Source organism: Pygoscelis adeliae, unplaced genomic scaffold (assembly GCF_000699105.1).
Source record: "Pygoscelis adeliae isolate BGI_AS28 unplaced genomic scaffold, ASM69910v1 Scaffold402, whole genome shotgun sequence".
Taxonomy (NCBI): domain Eukaryota; kingdom Metazoa; phylum Chordata; class Aves; order Sphenisciformes; family Spheniscidae; genus Pygoscelis; species Pygoscelis adeliae.
The window spans coordinates 2331071-2349728 of NW_008824411.1; the positions used below are offsets into that span (position 1 = coordinate 2331071).

At 47.5% G+C, this 18658-nt stretch overlaps 2 protein-coding genes across 2 annotated transcripts in view; one reads left to right on the top strand and one right to left on the bottom strand.

Moving 5' to 3' along the window:
- LOC103913983 (serine/threonine-protein kinase TNNI3K) overlaps nt 1-11575 on the top strand; it is a 96497-nt gene extending 84922 nt beyond the window's left edge. Inside the window, exons 24-25 of the mRNA XM_009320586.1 lie at nt 5476-5555; nt 10780-11575. Of these exons, the coding sequence (XP_009318861.1) occupies nt 5476-5555; nt 10780-10856 (157 nt within the window). The 3' untranslated portion in view covers nt 10857-11575. The remainder of the gene's footprint in view (nt 1-5475; nt 5556-10779) is intronic.
- A 5162-nt stretch (nt 11576-16737) lies between these two features.
- ERICH3 (glutamate-rich 3) overlaps nt 16738-18658 on the bottom strand; it is a 32129-nt gene continuing 30208 nt past the window's right edge. Inside the window, exons 15-16 of the mRNA XM_009320669.1 lie at nt 18019-18654; nt 16738-16809 (exon numbers count right to left, since the gene is read on the bottom strand). Coding sequence (XP_009318944.1) covers nt 16738-16809; nt 18019-18654 — 708 coding nt within the window. The remainder of the gene's footprint in view (nt 16810-18018; nt 18655-18658) is intronic.

The window sequence follows — 18658 nt, forward strand, 5'->3', positions numbered from 1 at the left end:
AGCAGTCAGAAACAGTAATAGCCTGCCCTCGTGGTACGTTCCTATTAACCGGGGTGTGGAGAGTCAGAAATACAATCAGCTAAAATGGGGAGCGGGAATAGAGGAGCAAAATGAATCAATCCTTTGCCTGTTCGGGGGCTCGTATGGAGAGGCAGAAGGCAAACCACTGCAGACAGACACTGAAATCTTTTACAGGAAAATGTAGATCAGACCCGAAATGTTCATCTGGCAAAATGTGACATCCTATAAATTGCATTGCTTTTGTCATACGCTGCTGGAGCAGGACACGGAGGTGGGCACTGAGGTCAGGCTGAAGGCAATGTCAGCTAGACTTTTATTTTCCGTAAAGGACCAGATTTTGCTGTTGAGTGTAATAGATTTGCATGAAAGGAATAAGAAAGTGACATATCTAGGTTAGTGCAGACACGAGAGAGAGAGAGAGAAGGGGCACTTGCAAGTGCCCCTCTTGTCCTGTCATTCAGTGTTCCCAGTGCAGCACTGAGGCTCGTTAGCCCACCAAAATGGGCTCCTCTGTAACCCCAGTGGTTATTTAAAGGTGGATTCTTTTATCAAATGCTCTGCCGTACAAATTAACAACATTCAAATCTATAAATAGCACCCAGAAAGATTCACCCAGAGGCACAACACTCGATGAAAAGGGAATGGTTTCCACAGTTTCAGTACTTTTTCAATTATACAACACACTGAGATGATTAATGACTTCACTTCCTAATGACAATTGTTTCTTAGGGTTTCATTTTTGTAAGCGTAGGCATTTTTAGAGGGAAGGGGTCACACTGTTTTTTTCCCCAGCTGGAATATATTTCCTACACTGCCTCCTGTTTCCATCTGCTCCGACGACTTCATGTCCTATGAAACACCGCAGCATGCAACTACATACCACGACAGAAACGGTTCGTCTGATGAAATCTCCATGTACCATGCATGGAGTTAAACAGCTGTGGCACTGAAGTTATTCATTTGTTTGTTGCCCTGTAACTTTAGCATCTGTTTAGCAGATCGCTCTCCGGCATGATGGGATGCAGGAGTCTCATAATGAATTGGATGCAATAGCAGTGCATTTTAATTGTCTGTCTGACAGGACAGCTTAACATGTCAACTCATCACCTTATAGAAGCTTTAACTATTGATTTTCTACTTCGTTACACCTTTAGCATTTCCCACAGAGTCCAAGGACAACATCTGCAAAAGAATAGTCTTTTCTTGTTTAAGTAGCTCTCAATTAATCCAAGTTAGAAACATCTGGGGTGTCCTTTCTTTGTATCTGTGCACTGTGATATTAACGTGTCTGACGGGCTTGGCAGGGGCTGCTCTTTAGCCTATACTACAGGCTGCCTCAAATAGCAAATACATGACTGCATGGTGTGGTATGTCATAATATTCTGAAAGAATTCCCTGCCTGTGTGGAATAGAGGAATCATGCAGCAAACATGTTGCTCTGTCTGCCGTGAAACAGTTGTTGGGTGCGTGCAGGCAGAGCCTCGCTCACCAGCTGGACATACCTCTGCATGCCGCTGTCAGGAGCTCTGTGCACACCTGTCCTGCACACAGAAGTAACGTCTTGCTGAGCAGCACTTGCTGTAGGTGTCCTGGCTTGGCTGCATTGCACAGACCTCCACCACGCAGACAGCTCAGGTCCCCTTCCTCCAGTGCGTGCCAGCTCCTGTCCTGGGTGAGCGGCAGAGGGAGGAGCAGGGAGATCACCCGTCCATCCTGCTGGCTGGCAGCCCGTCTGTCCGCAGCTCTTCACAGGCAGGCCCTCAAGGGGACAGTCCCCAGCGGCAGTGCCACCCAGCATCTTCTCCCGCTCTCCACGAGCAGGTTGCAGACTGAGGCAGCAGCACCTGCAGGCAGGAGAGGGCCCTGGGGCAGCGCTGCAGAGGCGGCTGGGGCTGAGGCAGGGGCTGTGAAGCTGCAGCCAGGTGGGTGAGATTTCACAGCTCAGCCTGGAACCACAAGCAGTGCCACAGGTCTGCACTGGAAAGGCACCATCCTGAGCTGGGCACCATCCCTCCAGGCCAGCAGAAGAGATGGTTCCTGCCTTGGATCGCTCCCATGTAGGTTCTCATCCTGCAGAGACTGACACGCTCAGATCTCTGTCGCTAGGTGCTCGTCTGTAATTAGCAACAGGCAGGATTGCAGAGCTCTGCCGTGCTCCGGCTCTGGGGCTTAGGTGCAAAGCCTATGTAAGCAGCACTGCCATTGCTGAACTGAGAAGCTTTCGTGTCACGTGTGGATCAGTTCTCACTGATGTGCATACATGCATGGGTGGGATCACAGGATGCAGCATCCTGCTTTGCTTAAATCTTGCCTTAGCACAGATTTGCAAGGGAAACTTGGTCTGTTCAGGAAGCAGCTGCAGAAAATCAAGGCATTTTGATGGGCTTATTTCATCTAGCTGAAAGACATCCTGTTCTTCTCCCCTGCTAACAGCTCTCTTTCTCCAGGCTAAGCAATAGTCCTGCAGACACTCGCAGCAGACACCCGCAGCAGACACCATCACCGCATCAATTGTTCTCCACCTTTCACACTAGTGTACTTTCTGCTGGGCAGCTGTCCTTTTGGATCGATGACAAGTGCCTCGTCCCTTACAAACCACCTTTTCTCACAGAACAGAGGACAAGAAGAGAAAAGCCAAGTTATCCCTTACACAAAAGTTTTAAATTTGTTGTCAAGGGAAAGTTTACTCTTTCCAAGCTTTTTTCAGGTTCTTTCCAAGCAGCTATTTCTTCCCCTTCCAGACTTAATGCCTAGAGAGGCTGCTAAACAATTTACTGCAGATGGTTTCAGCTCTTCTGGTTAGTTAACATAAACCCTTACCCAACTGACAAGAAATTTAAAGAAAAAACATATAGCAAAGTGACTGAGTGAATGGGGTTCAGTTAGCTGTTCTGAGAATAATCAGATTTCAAGATTTTCTTCCCTCTCCTAAAGTAAGGGTCATGGCAGAGTGGGTGTGTTATTTATCACAGATTTGTATTATAGTTCTCCTCCCAACAGCTGTTCATTAGGAGCAATTCTCTCCTTTTTTTTTTCTTTTTATGTTTACAAAAACAGAGGATTCCTGTCTGCTGTTTTTGCTCTGAGCTGCTCCAAAGGCAAAGAGGCCAAATAACTCACTTAAAAGTTTCTCCTTTCTGAGGAAATCCTTGCGTAGGACAGACCATGGCTGTGGTTCCTCTGTAGCGCCAGGCAGGCATCCCTGGCACAGCCGGCACTGCCAGCCTCCTGTTCGGCAGCATGGCTGGCCTCAGGCCCATCTGTCTTGGCTAACAGTCAGGAGTTACTCTGTGAATGCTGCATTAAGAAATCAAGCGAAGTGTATGTTTTATTTCTTTCCCTGGAGACCTCCTGGTTCTTCCCACAGCCTGCAGATGCTGCACTAGCTTTCTGCAGTCCTTTCAGATGCAGATTTGCCAGCCAGTCATTCACTGGCTTTTTGCTTCAGCCTCTGACTGGACAGTGTTTTCCCAAAATAGACCTCCTTATTGTTTTCCTCTGCCCAGCTTCTTGTCCTTAATTATGAATGAGCTTCAATAATGCAGGTGATACAGTATATGTATATACATTCCATACCATTGCGGGTCAGCCCTCAAAGTGCTTTCCAGTCCGAGGCAAGCAAGCAAGAGATCGGAGGAGAAGGCGGCTGTGCTGACAGCAGGCCGAGCAGCTGGGTGGGTGGGTGGGTGGTGGAAGAGCTGTGCGGCACAGAGGAGGAACAGCTTTTTGGGATGGCAGGGAGCAGAGTGGGGAAAGAGGTGAATGGTCCAGCGAGAGGGAAGTCAGAAGCAGCACAGAGAAGGATGGGATGGTGAAAAGGTGGGTAGAAACAATATCCCTGAGGTACCGGCTGAACTGGAGTGAGCTTTCCCCGCTCCTTCAGGTTACACCTGGTCCTCATTAAACTCTACCTACAGCCTGCCAGGCAGCCGCCTAGCCTCCTCCTGTGGGGCACGGTGCCGCTCCAGGCATCGACAACCAGTGTCACTGTAGGGAACCCGCATCCGTCCATCCTTCTTAAAGATGTGTCTTAAAGAAGCTGGGAAAGCCAGAGCTGCAGGACCTGCCCTGAGCCTCCCAGCACTTGCATCAATTGTAGAGTAATAGTTGTCTTCAGGGTAGAAAAGCAGACAAGCCCCAAGGAAACCTGAAACAACCAGCCTGTGTCCTGCCGTTGCCAGCTGGTGTCAACATTTCATGTTCTGCCGCTTGGACGATTCACTGAGTCGCCCTTTCTATTTCATGACCTCACGCTTTAGAGGTTGAAAAGCTAGATTGATCAGTTTTGCCAGCGAAAATATTTTAAGAGTAAGTTAAGCTGATGTGACGTTACTTTGCAGTTAGTGGAATTTGGCAAACCTAATCCTGTCAAAACTGCACAAAGAGATCACCAGAAAGAGTATCTTAATGACTCCTCGATAGAAGCCAGAAGCCACAAATACACTGTTAAGTTTAGATAGTCTAGTGGTGACAGACCTTTGTTTTTTTCATATATTGTGAGATAAACAATAACCACAGCGTCTAATTAAGTTGATATAAAGTTCTGTTTAGTACTGTGCCTTCTGCCTGCACCGTGAAGTGTCAAAGCCTGAGAACTGTGGCTGATGATGGTATTTTCAATTAAAAGGTTTCTGAAGGTTTACATAAGCATACTCAGTGAAGGCAGGCCAAATGAAAGAGCCTCTTTCTAAAGGATAACACTCAGATGTTATTTTCATGGAACGCTTAAATCCAGTAGGTTTTCTTTAGTCCCCTAATCAAGCATCAGATGTGGTCAGATAGATGTGGGCTCTCCATCATACCTAAACTGTTCTGAAGCACCTCCGTGCATTACTCTACTTCCCTGTGCCATCAGCTGTGTCACTGTAACCATTATCCCTCCTTTATTCTTTTGGCAGCTCCTTGCACTAAATGAGAACGGTTTGGGCTTCTTGTTCTTGTGTGCGCTTGGTTTCTGTCTGCCTGTAATCTGAGAAGAGCTGGTAGGGGACAGTGCTGTACGTGATACCTCCTTAGGGTCAGGGACAAACAACCTCTTGGCAGAACAGCAGTTTTGGTCAATGACTGGAAGATAATTCAGTGATCTTCCTTGCCAGAGAAACTTATTTGCAGGAATCTGTTAGCAGTGATGCATAAAATACATTACAATGATCCTGGACTGATGCCTAGAATTGCTTCAAAAATAGCAACATACAAACAGTTGTGACACCCCAAACAGTATATTTGAGGGAAGTTACTCTGAGAACGAATGAAATGTGAGCATGCGTGTGATTCATGTTCTTGCTTCATAACGTTTTTCTTGCTCTTTGTTTACTGCAAATGACAGTGGCTGGGCATCAGGCTGATGTATTTCATGTTACTGTCTTTTACTTCCAACTCTGTAGAAAAAGATCTCATGGCCTGGAGATGTGACTTTATCGGTCTTATGTAAACTGACACCTATCTAATTTGCAGCACTGGGCAACACCCTTCTCAGGGTCTGTCTTTGGATGACATGAGAAGAAACTTCCAGTATCCACCAATCGACAAAAATGGTGAGTTAATGTAGAATACTCCTCTGAGCATCTTGGCGTGGTTAACCAGTGCAGAGCTACAGTCTCCTGAGGTACCAAAAAGTCTCATGAGAAAACTAACATACAGTGGAGGCTGCTGGTTACAGTCAGCCAGAGCTGGCGAGGTCTCACCCTGTGCTGCTTGCAGCTCGTGGCTGTTTTCACTGCATGTGCACCCCAAGCACTTCAGAGCTGGGATGGTCCTTTCTGTCTATGTGCATGGATCTGTGAATAAGGAGAAGATGTGGCATTATATCCTCAAGGCTGCTTCTGCAAAAAGTGGGCAAGACAGTCCTATTTCTGGAGTCCCACGGGAGCATAAAATGACACAACATATTCTTTTCACTATTCACACTCCTCTCTCAGAGGGCATCCCGTCGTTCTGCTCCCCTCCAGAACAGAGATGCCCTGACTGCTTCTTCCTCTTGCCTTCCTGGCTTTCTGTCCTACCACATTCGAGTGTGTGTTCATGCATTGCCACACAAACAGCTTTCCAGCATTTCCTAGCCCCTGCGTTTGCAATGATCCCCAGTAAACCTCTCTTGCTAAACAGCCTTTGCTCTGGTCTTGTCTTGCAGGCAGCTCCTTGGGAGTCTGTTTCTCACCTGCCCTTTCTAAACGGCTCATAAACTCATTGCCTGGTTCTTTACAGTTTCCCAAGAATAGAATGGTTATCAGCTTAGAGCAGTTTTTAGCCCAGCAGCATAATGTATAAATAAATCCTTAAAATAAAGAGCATATGAAAACGTAGTTGGCATTAGGGTGGTATCAAGCAGACTGGATTCAGACATCGTGGGTAAATCTTTCTTTCTTGGTGTGGATCTGAAGGTCAAACTCTTAATCACCTTCGTGCCAATCTTCGTTCACACTAGGCTCAGCTGCTGCGTCCTAGAAAGACCTGCCACTGGTGCGAAACTGCTTTCAGTACATGCTGTCAGGGTAGTACGTGTTTTATGCTCAGGTGTGAAACAACAGTACCTCCCAGCTCAGTAACTTTCTGTGCAGCAATACTGAAGAGGGTCTATACCTACTGAGTGCATGATTTTGGAAAACCTCCAGCTGCTGTCCCACGGTGCTGCTCCTTCCACCAGCGCCAGCTGATCTGTTTACCTGAACATCCTAAGCTGCTCCAGGGCCATGTCAACAGGACATCCCTACCCCATTTCAGTGCTGAAACACAGCCAGGGCCTGTCCACTGTGGCTGCTGTGTTTGCTGAGCAAATGTCAGCACAGCATCCACAGTTACCTTTGCCTGACGACAGCACCACAGACCATGCTTCCATCATCTGCCCAGAGCCATGCAGATATTCTGGATCTTGTCACCCCCAGGACAGGTGTCCTGTCCAGGGAGCCCTGGAGACAGAGCAAAGCAAGAAGGTGTCTTCTGAAACCATTACTAGAGGGATCACCAGATCACTGCAGTACACCCGGCGACACCAAATGCAAAACCAGGCTCTGATACACTCTTACAACAGCACGACAGACCCGGCAGAGAACAAGGCTTTAGCACTGCCCGTGCCAGCCACGTCTGTTCTGAAAGCTGGGTAGAGGTTTTTTTCCTCAGTACTCGTATCAGACTTTAGCATGTGATGGACAAAGGAGGCAAACAAAAATGGCTGGAGCCGTGAGGCTGACGTGGCAGAGAATGACAGTGACATCCTCAGTACCAGGGAGTGGGCTGGGCTTTGATGGACAACATGGACGTCTAAGGACACGTGTACACCACAGTCGCTGCCACCCAGGAGTGCCCAGCGGGAAGGTGTCTCTCTGTTTGCTGTGCGCAAAGTTGTTTTGTGCTGTGTAGTCTCTGTTTCTCTGAGGCACACCTTCTGAGTATGTACAAGGAAAACATATGTTTTTCTCTATGCTTTATGTTTACATGTGTTTTTCTGTATGTTCAAATGACAACTGTGTTGAGTGGACCCATTGACCTTACAGTGTTGCCATCTTCGTTCAGAGTTTGCTGCTGTCCCCTGCCCTGGGGCCTTCTCACTCCTCTCCTGGCATATGATCCCTTTCCTGCCACTTTCCAACCTGTTTTGCCACCAGGAGTATTCAGTGTTCTGTTCTGTCCAAAGCATATATCAGAAGCTCATCAACTTATCATCTTTGCTGTTTTTCACTGGCCTCAGCGTGACTCTTGCACTCCTTCCTCTCCTCTGAACTGAGCACATTGGGTGAGAAAAAGAGAAAACCTGGTCATATAAATATTTACTGAGTACAACACTAACAGCAGTGTTGCTGTCATAACGAGTAGTGAGGTAATGACCTTTGAAACTGAAAAAAGAACAAAAACTTTGTTATTACTTGCCCTATGAGGATTCCACAGCTGCAGAGAGCAGTTCCTCGGGGCACAGCTTGCATCAGGTACCTGGCAACTGGAAAACTTGAGGAGGAAGAAAACAAGAACGAAAAAGAAACGTTTAGTGAACTTCTAGAATGAGACCATCCAGGCAAGACTGGAGAGGGTTTCTCAAGTCTGTATTAAAAAGGGACACAAGGGAATGAAGGGCTGGTGGAGAAGAGACTCTCCATAGCTACATTTAAGCTGTGGGATTAAGGAGTGATTTCAGACTCCACTCATGAGACCTCAAGATTTATTTTCAAATATACCTGTTCCTTGAATTATAGTTTCCACAGCAGGGAACCAAAGCATGAGAGTGGGAAAGGAGGTGGCCCCAGCCAGACCTCCAGATTGCTGGTCAGGATACCAGGACCATGGTGCAGCACAGCTTGATCACAGCCAAGAACTGGCCAAGCTGAGCCTTGCGCTAACTCAGGTAACAATGGAAAAAGCCAGGGTGGCACAGAGGAAAGTGAAGATCCTGGCTGCTAGACACAACAGGACTGGAAAAGCTACTTCTTGCCACATACTTCATTTCAGCAGGCTTATGCAGCTTGAAGTTCAGTCCTGCAGTGTCACCAGGATATGTATCTTGAGGAACAGCAGAATCACTGTCCCTTGTTGCAAAGCACCCCAGCTGCTCTGCAAGCCCACCATAGCACTCTGCAGCCCAGCCACCCCTTGCTCTGACTGCATCCCATGCTTTGAGATCCTGGTAGAGTGATCAAGCCATTGCAATGCATAGAGGCACACCAGAAGACAGAAAGCCCTGAGCCCTTTTTTATTAGAGTGCTTGGTCTAATGATTGCAAATATTTGCACTCTTTATTTATGCCATATAAACCAATTTCACTGCTGTCTCTCCCCATTCATGTCCATTTTGATCTTTTTTCTGTTTGCTTTTTGCCTAATGTTTCCATTATCCTCATTTGCACTTGCAGTCTATAAATAATAAAGAATACATTCACTGTTTTTCTTTCTCAGTAAAAGCCCCAAAAGCACCCTGCTCCCATTCCTGCAAGAGCCTTTCTGATGGTGAACAATTTTGTTCATTGAGTGTATTTGAAAATAGGAATTCTGCACATAAACACAGCCTTGTCTTCTTCAGTGAAAGCAAAGGGCCAGCTCTTCACAGGAAGTTTCACAAATTGTGAGTTAAACAGTACATTGAAAGCAGTGAAATCACACAAGGCAGATATACAATGCCCAAAGAAAACTGTATATCCTCTAAAATTTAAGATAGGTGGAAACATGGAGTTTAACTTTGCCTTTGGCTTCTCCTTGCTCACTACAGCTCTCAGATGCTGGCAGACAAGCTCATGATGCTGTTGCAACAGTCACCAAAGTTTCCCATCTGCAAAGGCCCTGGCAAGGCTTGAAGCACAAGGAAGTGCATGCACCCACTGAGTAGTTACATGACAGTGCAAGCCCAGGCTGTGGCATGGCGTAGCATAGCGTCATCCCTCTTGGCACTTGAGAAGGGCACCATCCCTCTGAGAAGAGATGCACCAGTGGCAGGCAAGACGGGATGCCTGGGAGTGAGGCAAGCCAAGCATCATCATGGTCTTAATCCTGGCTGGTATGAAACTCACAGGCACTACAAAGAAAAGGGAAAAAACATAGGATATGGTCGAGGGGGTTGGAAACATGAAAGCATTTATTAAAGTGAAGGTTCCCCGCTGTGAGGCAGCAGTAAGGCAAATGGAAGTGATGGTGGAGCATGTGGACAGTCTCCCACCCAGCATGAACAGTGCAAAGTATTGTCACCATGGCTGGAGAGGTCCTCAAAAGTACGTCCTGCTCTTGTAACATGCCCTGTCGCAGACCGTTGTTCCTCACATACACAGTGACACACCATGGCTTTGGCTTCAGTGACGACACATGCTACCTTCATCTCACAGGACACATTCAGCACACAAAAGAACAGTCACAGCATTAAGGCTCAGCATATTTAGGATATGAGTGTGATTCCCTTAAGGAAAGCTTTGCTGCCAGCTTTCAAAGCATAGTGTGTCATGATTAGAAGATAAACCAAGGTTGCTTATGGATTACAGCTCAGGGATGCCATGGTCAGTACTGTTGTAATTACCAGAGTCTTAATCTTGTGCAGCTGTGTGTCTTTTATGGTTGGCAACAGGAATTTGGCACACAGGAGCCTTAGCAATGTTTTCTAACCCCTCTCCCACCCCACCCTGCGCCCCAGAAAGTTTTCATGTTCCAGTTTCTCTGCTCTCCTGTTTCCCGGGCATCTGAGTATCTCTGTACAATGTCTAGTTATCAAGAAATTTGAGTTGGCTCCACTGGATTTTTAATGTTAGTACAGTAAAATAAGAAGCGTGGGAGCAGCTGACCCATGACACCGTGTAAAGAAACAATGCCACAGTTTCTTTGGCATTGTTGGAGCACCTCATTGGAAATACAGTGCTGGCAAGAGCAGTTGCTTTCTGTTTTGCAGTGTCAAGAATTAAAGTATTTTAAAAACACTTATCAGAATGCTTATTTTGAGCCCTCTGAAGATCTAGTTGAAAGGGGAAAAGGTACTTTTTTAAATGGCAAACTTCCACTGTGTTATTAAAACATTGAGATTCATGTTTTTATGTCAGTCACCAAAGATTCTTTGTGCTTGATTATTGTGAATTCATTGCATGAATGACAGGGTCTGTTTACTTCCTATTTAAATTTTTCCTCAGCAGATGATATTGAATGGAGATTTGCAGACAGCAAAAAGGTATCAGCATGGTCTGTGCCTATTTATCTCAAAATGATATGCACATTATTTTGTTGACATTGTCACTGCAGGGAAAGGTCGGGGAGAACTGCTGCTACATTGAGCCACATGTGAACTTCTCTCTGCATCTTGCAGGCTACGTGTCGGATCCCATGAGTACCATGAGGTTTCATTCCTGCAGCAGCAGTGGCAGCTTTGAAGAAAGCAGCTGACAACATGAACCGTCCGCCTGCAGAGTGACACACCATCAACCGGCAACAACAGTTCTCACCGCATCAGCCTAACTCCCAGGCATCGTGTGTTACACTGAGGATCCCTAAACTGAACAGCTTTATTTGTTGATGGCAAATGTCCCTGTCATAAGTTCTGCTCTAGCATCTTTCTCTGCTGACCTGCTTGAGGGTTAGGGTTTTTTGGTGGTGTGCATCTATTCTTTAACGAAGTGAATGTCCACAAGGAATGCTGCACTTTCATCTTGAGCATTAATAATTTGAAGAGATGAAAGTAAAAATGCATCTGTTACAGTTTCAGAGCTCCAAGGCAAGTTGTTGTTACCTCGGACTGCACTAAGGCATGGGGCTATCAGCCCTCCCTGACCAGTAGGTGCCGGGGAGCTGCCAGCCCAGTCCCCATCAAGAAAAAGAGCAGCCCGTTACTCCCCACCACCATCCAGGCCACCGTGGAGGCAAAGTTGTTCCTGCTCCCAGCTTCTAAACCAGGCCTTGTTTCTTTTTTGAGTTCCCCGCAGTCCCAGTCACATCCCATGTCTCATTTTCATCACCATGGGCTCACGCAGGTCTCCAGCAGAGCAGCCCCGTGGCTGCAGCTCTTCAGAGCCCTGATCTTTGGATGCTTTCCTGCTCGCTGAGAATAAAGAGATATTTCTGTGGCCATCTTAATTGTACTCTTCCAGACCTTTGTGTTTTCTTATCCACTTCCTTGTTTTGGTTTGAGTGTTTTTCCCAAAGAGTGTAAGCTTTTGTTCAGACATTTGCTTACAAAAAGCAACACAGACACTCCAAAACAAACTTTAAACCAGAAGGAAAATATGCAACATTGTGTCACAAATATGATAATCTTAACACAGTGCAAAGTTGCATTTTTGACTTGAAGCAACATTGCAGCAGAGTGCCATCTAGCGCCTGCTGAGCTAGATGAGCTGGATGAGTGCCGTGACTGGGCTTTGCAACAGCAACTCTGATCACTGGAAATTAAAAAAAAAAAAAAAAAAAAGAGGTAGGGCAGGAGAACTTGAACTCTTCTTCTAGAAGCAATTACAGAGTTAATTATGCTGCTATTTTCTGGGGTCTTTTTTCAAATTAGCAAAATTTAGCTGCAAGCAATCCTGCTGTAATATTATTCCTTAACTGGATTCAAAGACACAACTGTCTTATTGGCTGAGTAGAAATCAGTGTTCACAATTGCTGTGTGTCGCTTTGTGGATATTATTCAGGATGTTGGTTTCTTCTGACTATGATCCCTGCACCAAGGTCTGCGATGAGGTATCGTGCAGTGCAACACACATGAACTGTAAATGTGTAGTAGGCTCTACCGACTCACATCTTCCATGCATGTCATTAATTTCACAATCCTGAAGCAATAAAAACGGGGAAGATTTCACTTAGCAAAGTTTACAGGTGTTTTGTCATTGTTTTGTTTCACTTTCTGAAAAATTCAATGGGGAAGAAAGGGAAATAAAGCTGTACATCAAGTGTTGCAGATCTGCTGTCAGCCCCTGGTACCACTCAGTGGTTACTTTCTGTTCTGTTTGGTTCATGTTTCAGTTGCAGTCTCATTTACACCAACAGTCTGCTGGGCTAATGTACATGTTAGAAGAAATACACAGAAAGGTCTTGGATGCAGCTCACTAGAGGACTTGTCGGACCCTATATGAAACACTCCAACCCCTCTAAGAAGTAGAGCTGGGAAAACCATCCCATCGCCACGAGCGGCTGCTCAGTGAGCATCCTGTCCCACTCTGCCCCGGCAGGAGCAGAAGAGCGGGCTGCCTCAGCGCCTGGCCAGGAAGGACTGATGACTGTCAGCACCAGCTCCTCTGGTCCAGCGCCAGCCTCTGTGCCTTCGCTGCAGTCTGTGGGCTAACGCAGTGCCACCTCTTCCAACTTACTGAGAGAAACACATTTTTACGTTGAGTTTCATGTGAGGAGGCATTGCAAGGCACCGCTCTTGCTTTCAGCTCTTTCTCTCTGACTCACACTTCTTCCTTTTTGTGGCAGAAAGCTCTGACACTCACATTCACAAAATATTGTCATTACCTCTGAATCGCACCAACAGACATCATGGCAGCCTCTTCCTCATTGAGGCTCAGCCAGTTTTTTATGACCAGCTAGCCCTCTCAGTTTAACACCTAAATGTCGTGAAACTGAGGAATTCAGTGCAGCAAAAAAAGAAAGCATCAGTGCAGCGTCCTGGCTGCAGACCAGCATTTCAGAGGACTAAACACTGCTTACCACTGGAAAGGAGCTGCTGACAGCCTGTTGTACTTCCCTGGATACTGTCACAACTTTCAGAGATGATGAGCATTTGCTCTGAGCATGCCTCTGGAAAAATCCACAGAGAACTCTCCACTCCATCTTTGCAAAGCTTTAGCAATAAGTCAGTGTCACAACATGGGCAATGCTATGTCAAATCACTAAGAGCTTTAATAAAAACGAGCAAAAGGAAGCTTCAGTCTTTCCCATGGATCAAAGGAGATCATCAATCATCATCGTAACTTTTCAAACCAATGATTAGCTTTGTTATTTTGCAAATGCCTTGTCTGGCAGGAATATTTCCCACTATGGCTATAGAATTTATGGAGCTTATGGCTTGAAACAGCCAATGAGACAGGAGATACCCCTGCACAAGGACTCCACTAACCCTGCAGCATCTGAGCTGAGGGGCAGGCACATCTGCATGACAAAATACAAACAGCCAGAATTTGTTCAGGTTAAAAACACCCTCCTTGATCATTTCCCATTTTTGGTTCCTGAAAGCAGAAAAAGAGTGTAAAACACACAATTAGTATTCTGCCCTCTCGGATAAATCACTGGGGGGGGGAGGTGTCCCCTGAACAAATTCCAGTTCTTTGCTAACAAACAGTTCTGACCTTGGTGCTAACACCCTCCGGGTCAAACACGACATAACCAACACACACTGAACTCAGCCATTCTGTTGTGTTTCCACTGTAACAATCCAATGTCCTCACTGCAAACCCAACAAAACAACATCCAGATTTCTTTGCAACTGGAGGAAATATGCCGTATTCTTTCTAGAAGTAAAAGTGACACTGGAAATTGGCATGCTTTGAGGAAATACGTGCAGAGCAGACGGGAGAAGGTGCATTTGGGATGCTGATGAAAATTCCTTACCTGACTAGGTAATTGACCGGATGTTTCATACGGTAGAGCTACTGAAGCACTGGTAGGGAATAAGCTGAAGAAGGGAGGGGTGGACAGAACTTAGATCTCATTCCTTGGTTTTTGCACTGGCCAGTGTATGAGACACTAACAGGGCAGAAAGGATCCATTGTCATATCTGAAAAATCAGTTCCAGCATTAAGCTTCCTTTTCAACAGGAATTTTTTCTTACAAATACCTCTGTTCTATGTCTTTTTCCCTTGCTTAAAACAATCACACAATGACTTTTCATTAATACAGCAGCTGTACCTGAAAACCAGAATCTAAACTGGATTAGAGAAGAGAAAATAGAGCAAGGAAAGTAGACTTCATTTGCATTAATGCCTCTATGTACTCACTTATACCTGAGCTGCTTGGTATGACCTCTGAGCACTTCCTTGGAAAGTGTCAGAAGTAGACACACGGAAACAACAACAACAAAAAAAAAAAAAATCAGAAAGCTTTTGAAGGCCAAACTTTTGTAGTTTAGAAAGCTCTTTACAAGGCCAACTGCTTGCAAATAAATTTACCAGTAATTAAAATTACTGGCTCCTTGAAGAAAACAATGTATTAGTTAATTGGTCTCTAGAAGAAACATCAGGCTTAGGGGGAAAGCGTGTGTCATGGGAGCGATCAGTTATTAATACAAATGAAAACTCTGAAAAATGTAAATTACTGAATAGAACACGCTCTAAAAGTTGTTTGCAGGAATGAAACTAGTTTGTGCCATTCCCAGAGAAGCCCAAGGAGCCCAGCACACTGAAATATTTATAAAGAATGAGACACTCCAAGGATTCTTACCCTGCTTTTAAGACCAGCCAGTGCCTGGTAGCTATGGCAATATTTTGAATTGTTTAACATATCAGTAATAGATGATCTAGATTAAAATAAACTGGTGTCCAACCAAACAAGTGCATGCACCGCAACCAGGAGCAAGTCTGGCGTTGCCGCAGCAGAGGCTGTGCTGCCCCGGCTGCGCGACAGGGCTGTGCCAGCAGAGGCCTGGCCAGGGGGCAGCCCACGGGGCCGGAGGCGTTTTCCTGCGAGGTGGCCCCTGCCGGCTTCCCGGGCGGCTTCCGGGAGGCCAGCGGGGCCACCTGGGAGGCTCAGCGGGCCCAGCCCCGCCAGGTGGGCAGAGGGGTCGGTCGCACTTGATTTGTACGGCTGAGCACACAAAACACTACAGAAAATTCCCAGCCAGAGAAACCCACCTTGTAGCATGAGCACTTGTTTAAGGCAGATGCACGCACCACTTGCAAGGCGCTCCCCACTGCAAACTTTCCAGGTGATGGCTGTGAAGATCACCACCTTGCATCCCTGCTAGGGATGCCAGAGGCTTGGTACCTGGTTCCAGGAGCTGGACTCAGAACAATCTTTCTCATACCGTGTCCATAGTACACAGCTGGCATTCTTTTTCAGCTGGTGAAATGCACCTATTTAGCCTGTGTCATGTCACAAGGTTATGATTTCAGCTGTGTAAGCCAGTAATGATACATCTGAGGCACAATCATCAGCATCCAGTGACAAGCCACTGAGAATACCTGACAGTTTTGGGAGCTAAAAAAAGCCTTTGTGATGAGCCAAAAATGAGTTTTGCCAGTGGCAATGCTATTAGATCGTTTGCTTTTCTCACATATGTTCAGTTTAACAATGTCTCCTTTTTTTCTTTTATTTGGTGCACATCTTGTTTTTCCCTAAGTGCCACCTACATTTTTTCACTCTGAAGTTAATTACTAACTAGCAATGGATAGGAGAGCAGAAAGTACCATGGGTAGCATATCCAAAATGATAAAATTATCCATTTTGATGGTTTTGCTTCTTACCAAAATTCCACCTGCTCAGATTACAGGCATACCCATGTTTTGAAAGTTTTTTGTTTTTTTTTCAACAACATTTCAAAGTCCCAAGAATGCCCTGAAGTGTAGCCAGCAACAAGCCTGGATCCCCGAGGAGAGAGAAGCCCCTCCTGCATGCCACCTGCCCGGCAGCACAGGGCACCTGTGCACGCTGGAGGGCTCACTTGCCTGTAACGTGGGGTGGAGGCAGCCCCCCAAGCTAAAAACCCCTGTGTGAGGCCGCCATTCCCCCCATGATCCTGCTGTTCCACATCTCTGCTGAACGCCCCGAGATGCTCTTATCAGAATCAAAGCATTAATGCGTGCAAGTGTCCTATGCACAGCAATGAAGACACAGCCCTGACTCACAATGAAGAGTCTGCAGTTCAGAAAAGCAAATGACACGCTGAAAAATGCAGTCAGTACATAAACACAGACACAGTCAAACAGTCTGTACAAACTCTGTACAGACAAACTTCTTATTCTACGGAAACACATACAGAACATCTATCCCCAGCCCGCCCTCCTGCCAGCCAGCAGAAGCAAGCAGTGCCTGGGGGAGGAGGGGAGATTCAGCCAGTCCAATATTTCTCTGTGTTTTAGGAAAAACAAGCATGACAGCTGTGGAACAATCCTTGTAATTATTGTCTTCATAATTACGAAGGAGTGCTGTTTCCTGGGCTGGCATATACAGTCTTATTTCAGTTGTCTGCTGCACACTGAGAAGCTGTTCTAGTAAAACGTGACAGATGGTTGTGGTACTTGTGGAGTAAAAGGAGTGAACATCCCAACCAGCACAAATCTACAGCGATTTGTGTAAATGTTGCAGGACACAACACTGAAGGAGCTGCAGAAAAAGCTTAGAGGAGAGTTTCTTCCCCATCCTGGGGCTGTACCGAGGGCACGACAACTGCATCTGGGTTTACAACATCCTACAAAACAACAAGAAAACAGCTTTACAGAAAACATGCTAAACTTTGAGCTACTGAGATACTGCTGTAACAGATTTCCTACAAGCAGATGCCAGAGTAACCAGAGAAGCTGAGTGCTGCCGTCGACCCGGAGCATCAGAGCCAGCGGGTGCTGCCGAGGCTCACCCACTGCCACCAGTGCCGGGCAGAGAAGCGGCACGCTGGGTGGCGGGAGCTGCTCTGCACAGCCAGAGGGGCGACACTACTGAGGGGCTGCGAGCATTAGCGCCAGAGCAAAGATATTTGCAATGAGATTTTGGGAACAGGAAAGAATGCAGAAGCTGCCACCCAAAAGGATTTATCATCCCTTACCCCAGCTACCAGCAGCAGATTCTTAAGGAAAGTATAAGAAACGGGATGAAGTGGTGCATCCTCTGCTTCTGACAGGGACCAGTCTGGGGACTTGAATGGGCATGGGGGGCAGTGGCTAACCCACACAGGACTCACCTCACAGGGACCGCAGCTCCTCTCGCCCGTATCATCGGCTCCCAGGGTATCTGGGCTCCCTCCTATGGGACTGTCCTTCCTCTGCTCCCTGACCCCAGAAGCGCTCCATGCACTCTCCAAGACACCTGCTAGCTCTCTCTCTCTCATGTTTTCACGGAGGCCTGGCTGTTCCCCCTCAGCTTTCACTCCTGCCTGCTCTGTCCCCTCCTGCAGCCTGTCCTTGCCCCACACTGCCCCTGTCCCAGGAGCTGCCAGCTGCAGCTGGGTGCCCAGGCACAGCCCCTCGCCTCCTGCGGACCCTCTCCCCCTTGGCTCCACTTCCCCATCGCCATGTGCAGGAGTGTTCAGGGAGGTTCCTGCAATCAGCTGCTCCCCAAGGGACGTCGCTCCACACGGTTCTCCATGCCATGGGGACACGAGACATGCTGTATCCCACCCCCACTTTGCCTCGCCCTGGCCCTCAGCCCCCACCAGTGCTGGCCCCCTTCCCTCACACCCCAGTGCTGCCTCCTGGTTCACCCCTCGCTCGCAGGCCACAGCTCCATCAGCCGCCCCTTCCCTGTCCCTCCCAGACTGCCCAGCTGCCCCCCTTCCCTCGGCTGACTCCCCCTCTGCTGCTGCCACCCCCATCTCACACTGTTCCCCCCACACTGCTCCTGTCACCCCCTCCCCGCCATCCCCCCCCCCCACCACCCCCTGCCCCCCCCCCCCCGCCACCACCACCTCCTGCCCCGCCGCCTCCCCCACCAGCACCAGCTCCCCTGCTGCTCCCTCAGCCAGAACCCCTCGCCCCACCTGGCCACCCACCACGGCACCAGCCACCACCCCTGCCTCCCTCACCCTGCTCACACACAGCCCTGGGGCAGGCAGTGCTGCTTCATCCACCACTCCCTCACCAGGAGGCCTCTCCTTCCCTCTCTTTTTAGCACACTCCAGTGATCCCTCCATCCCAGCTCCCAGCTCCCTTGGACCTGCTGCTCCACCCATGACCTCCTCTCCACCTCCTGACTCTGCTCTGGCTATCTCTACAGATACTCCTATCACCCCTCCATCAGGTTTTTCTTCCATTGCAGTCTCTGTCTTTGCTTTGCTGCCTAGATATGGGGTTTCACTCAAAAGTGCTTCTGCTGAGCCCTCCTCCTCCTCTGCTGTTGTGGTCTCCTCCAACTGAAATAACCCTTCACTTATGGGATCCATTAGAGGCACCAGTGCCCTCAATCCAGGTGCTACTTGCAACACGGGATGCTTGCCAGGCTCCACAGACTCCACTGCGCCCTCTGCTCTCAGGAGAGAGCTCCCTTTTACCTCTGATGCCTTGCCAGTCTCAGATGTTGCTGCTCCTATGGCAGCTTTCCCTATCTCC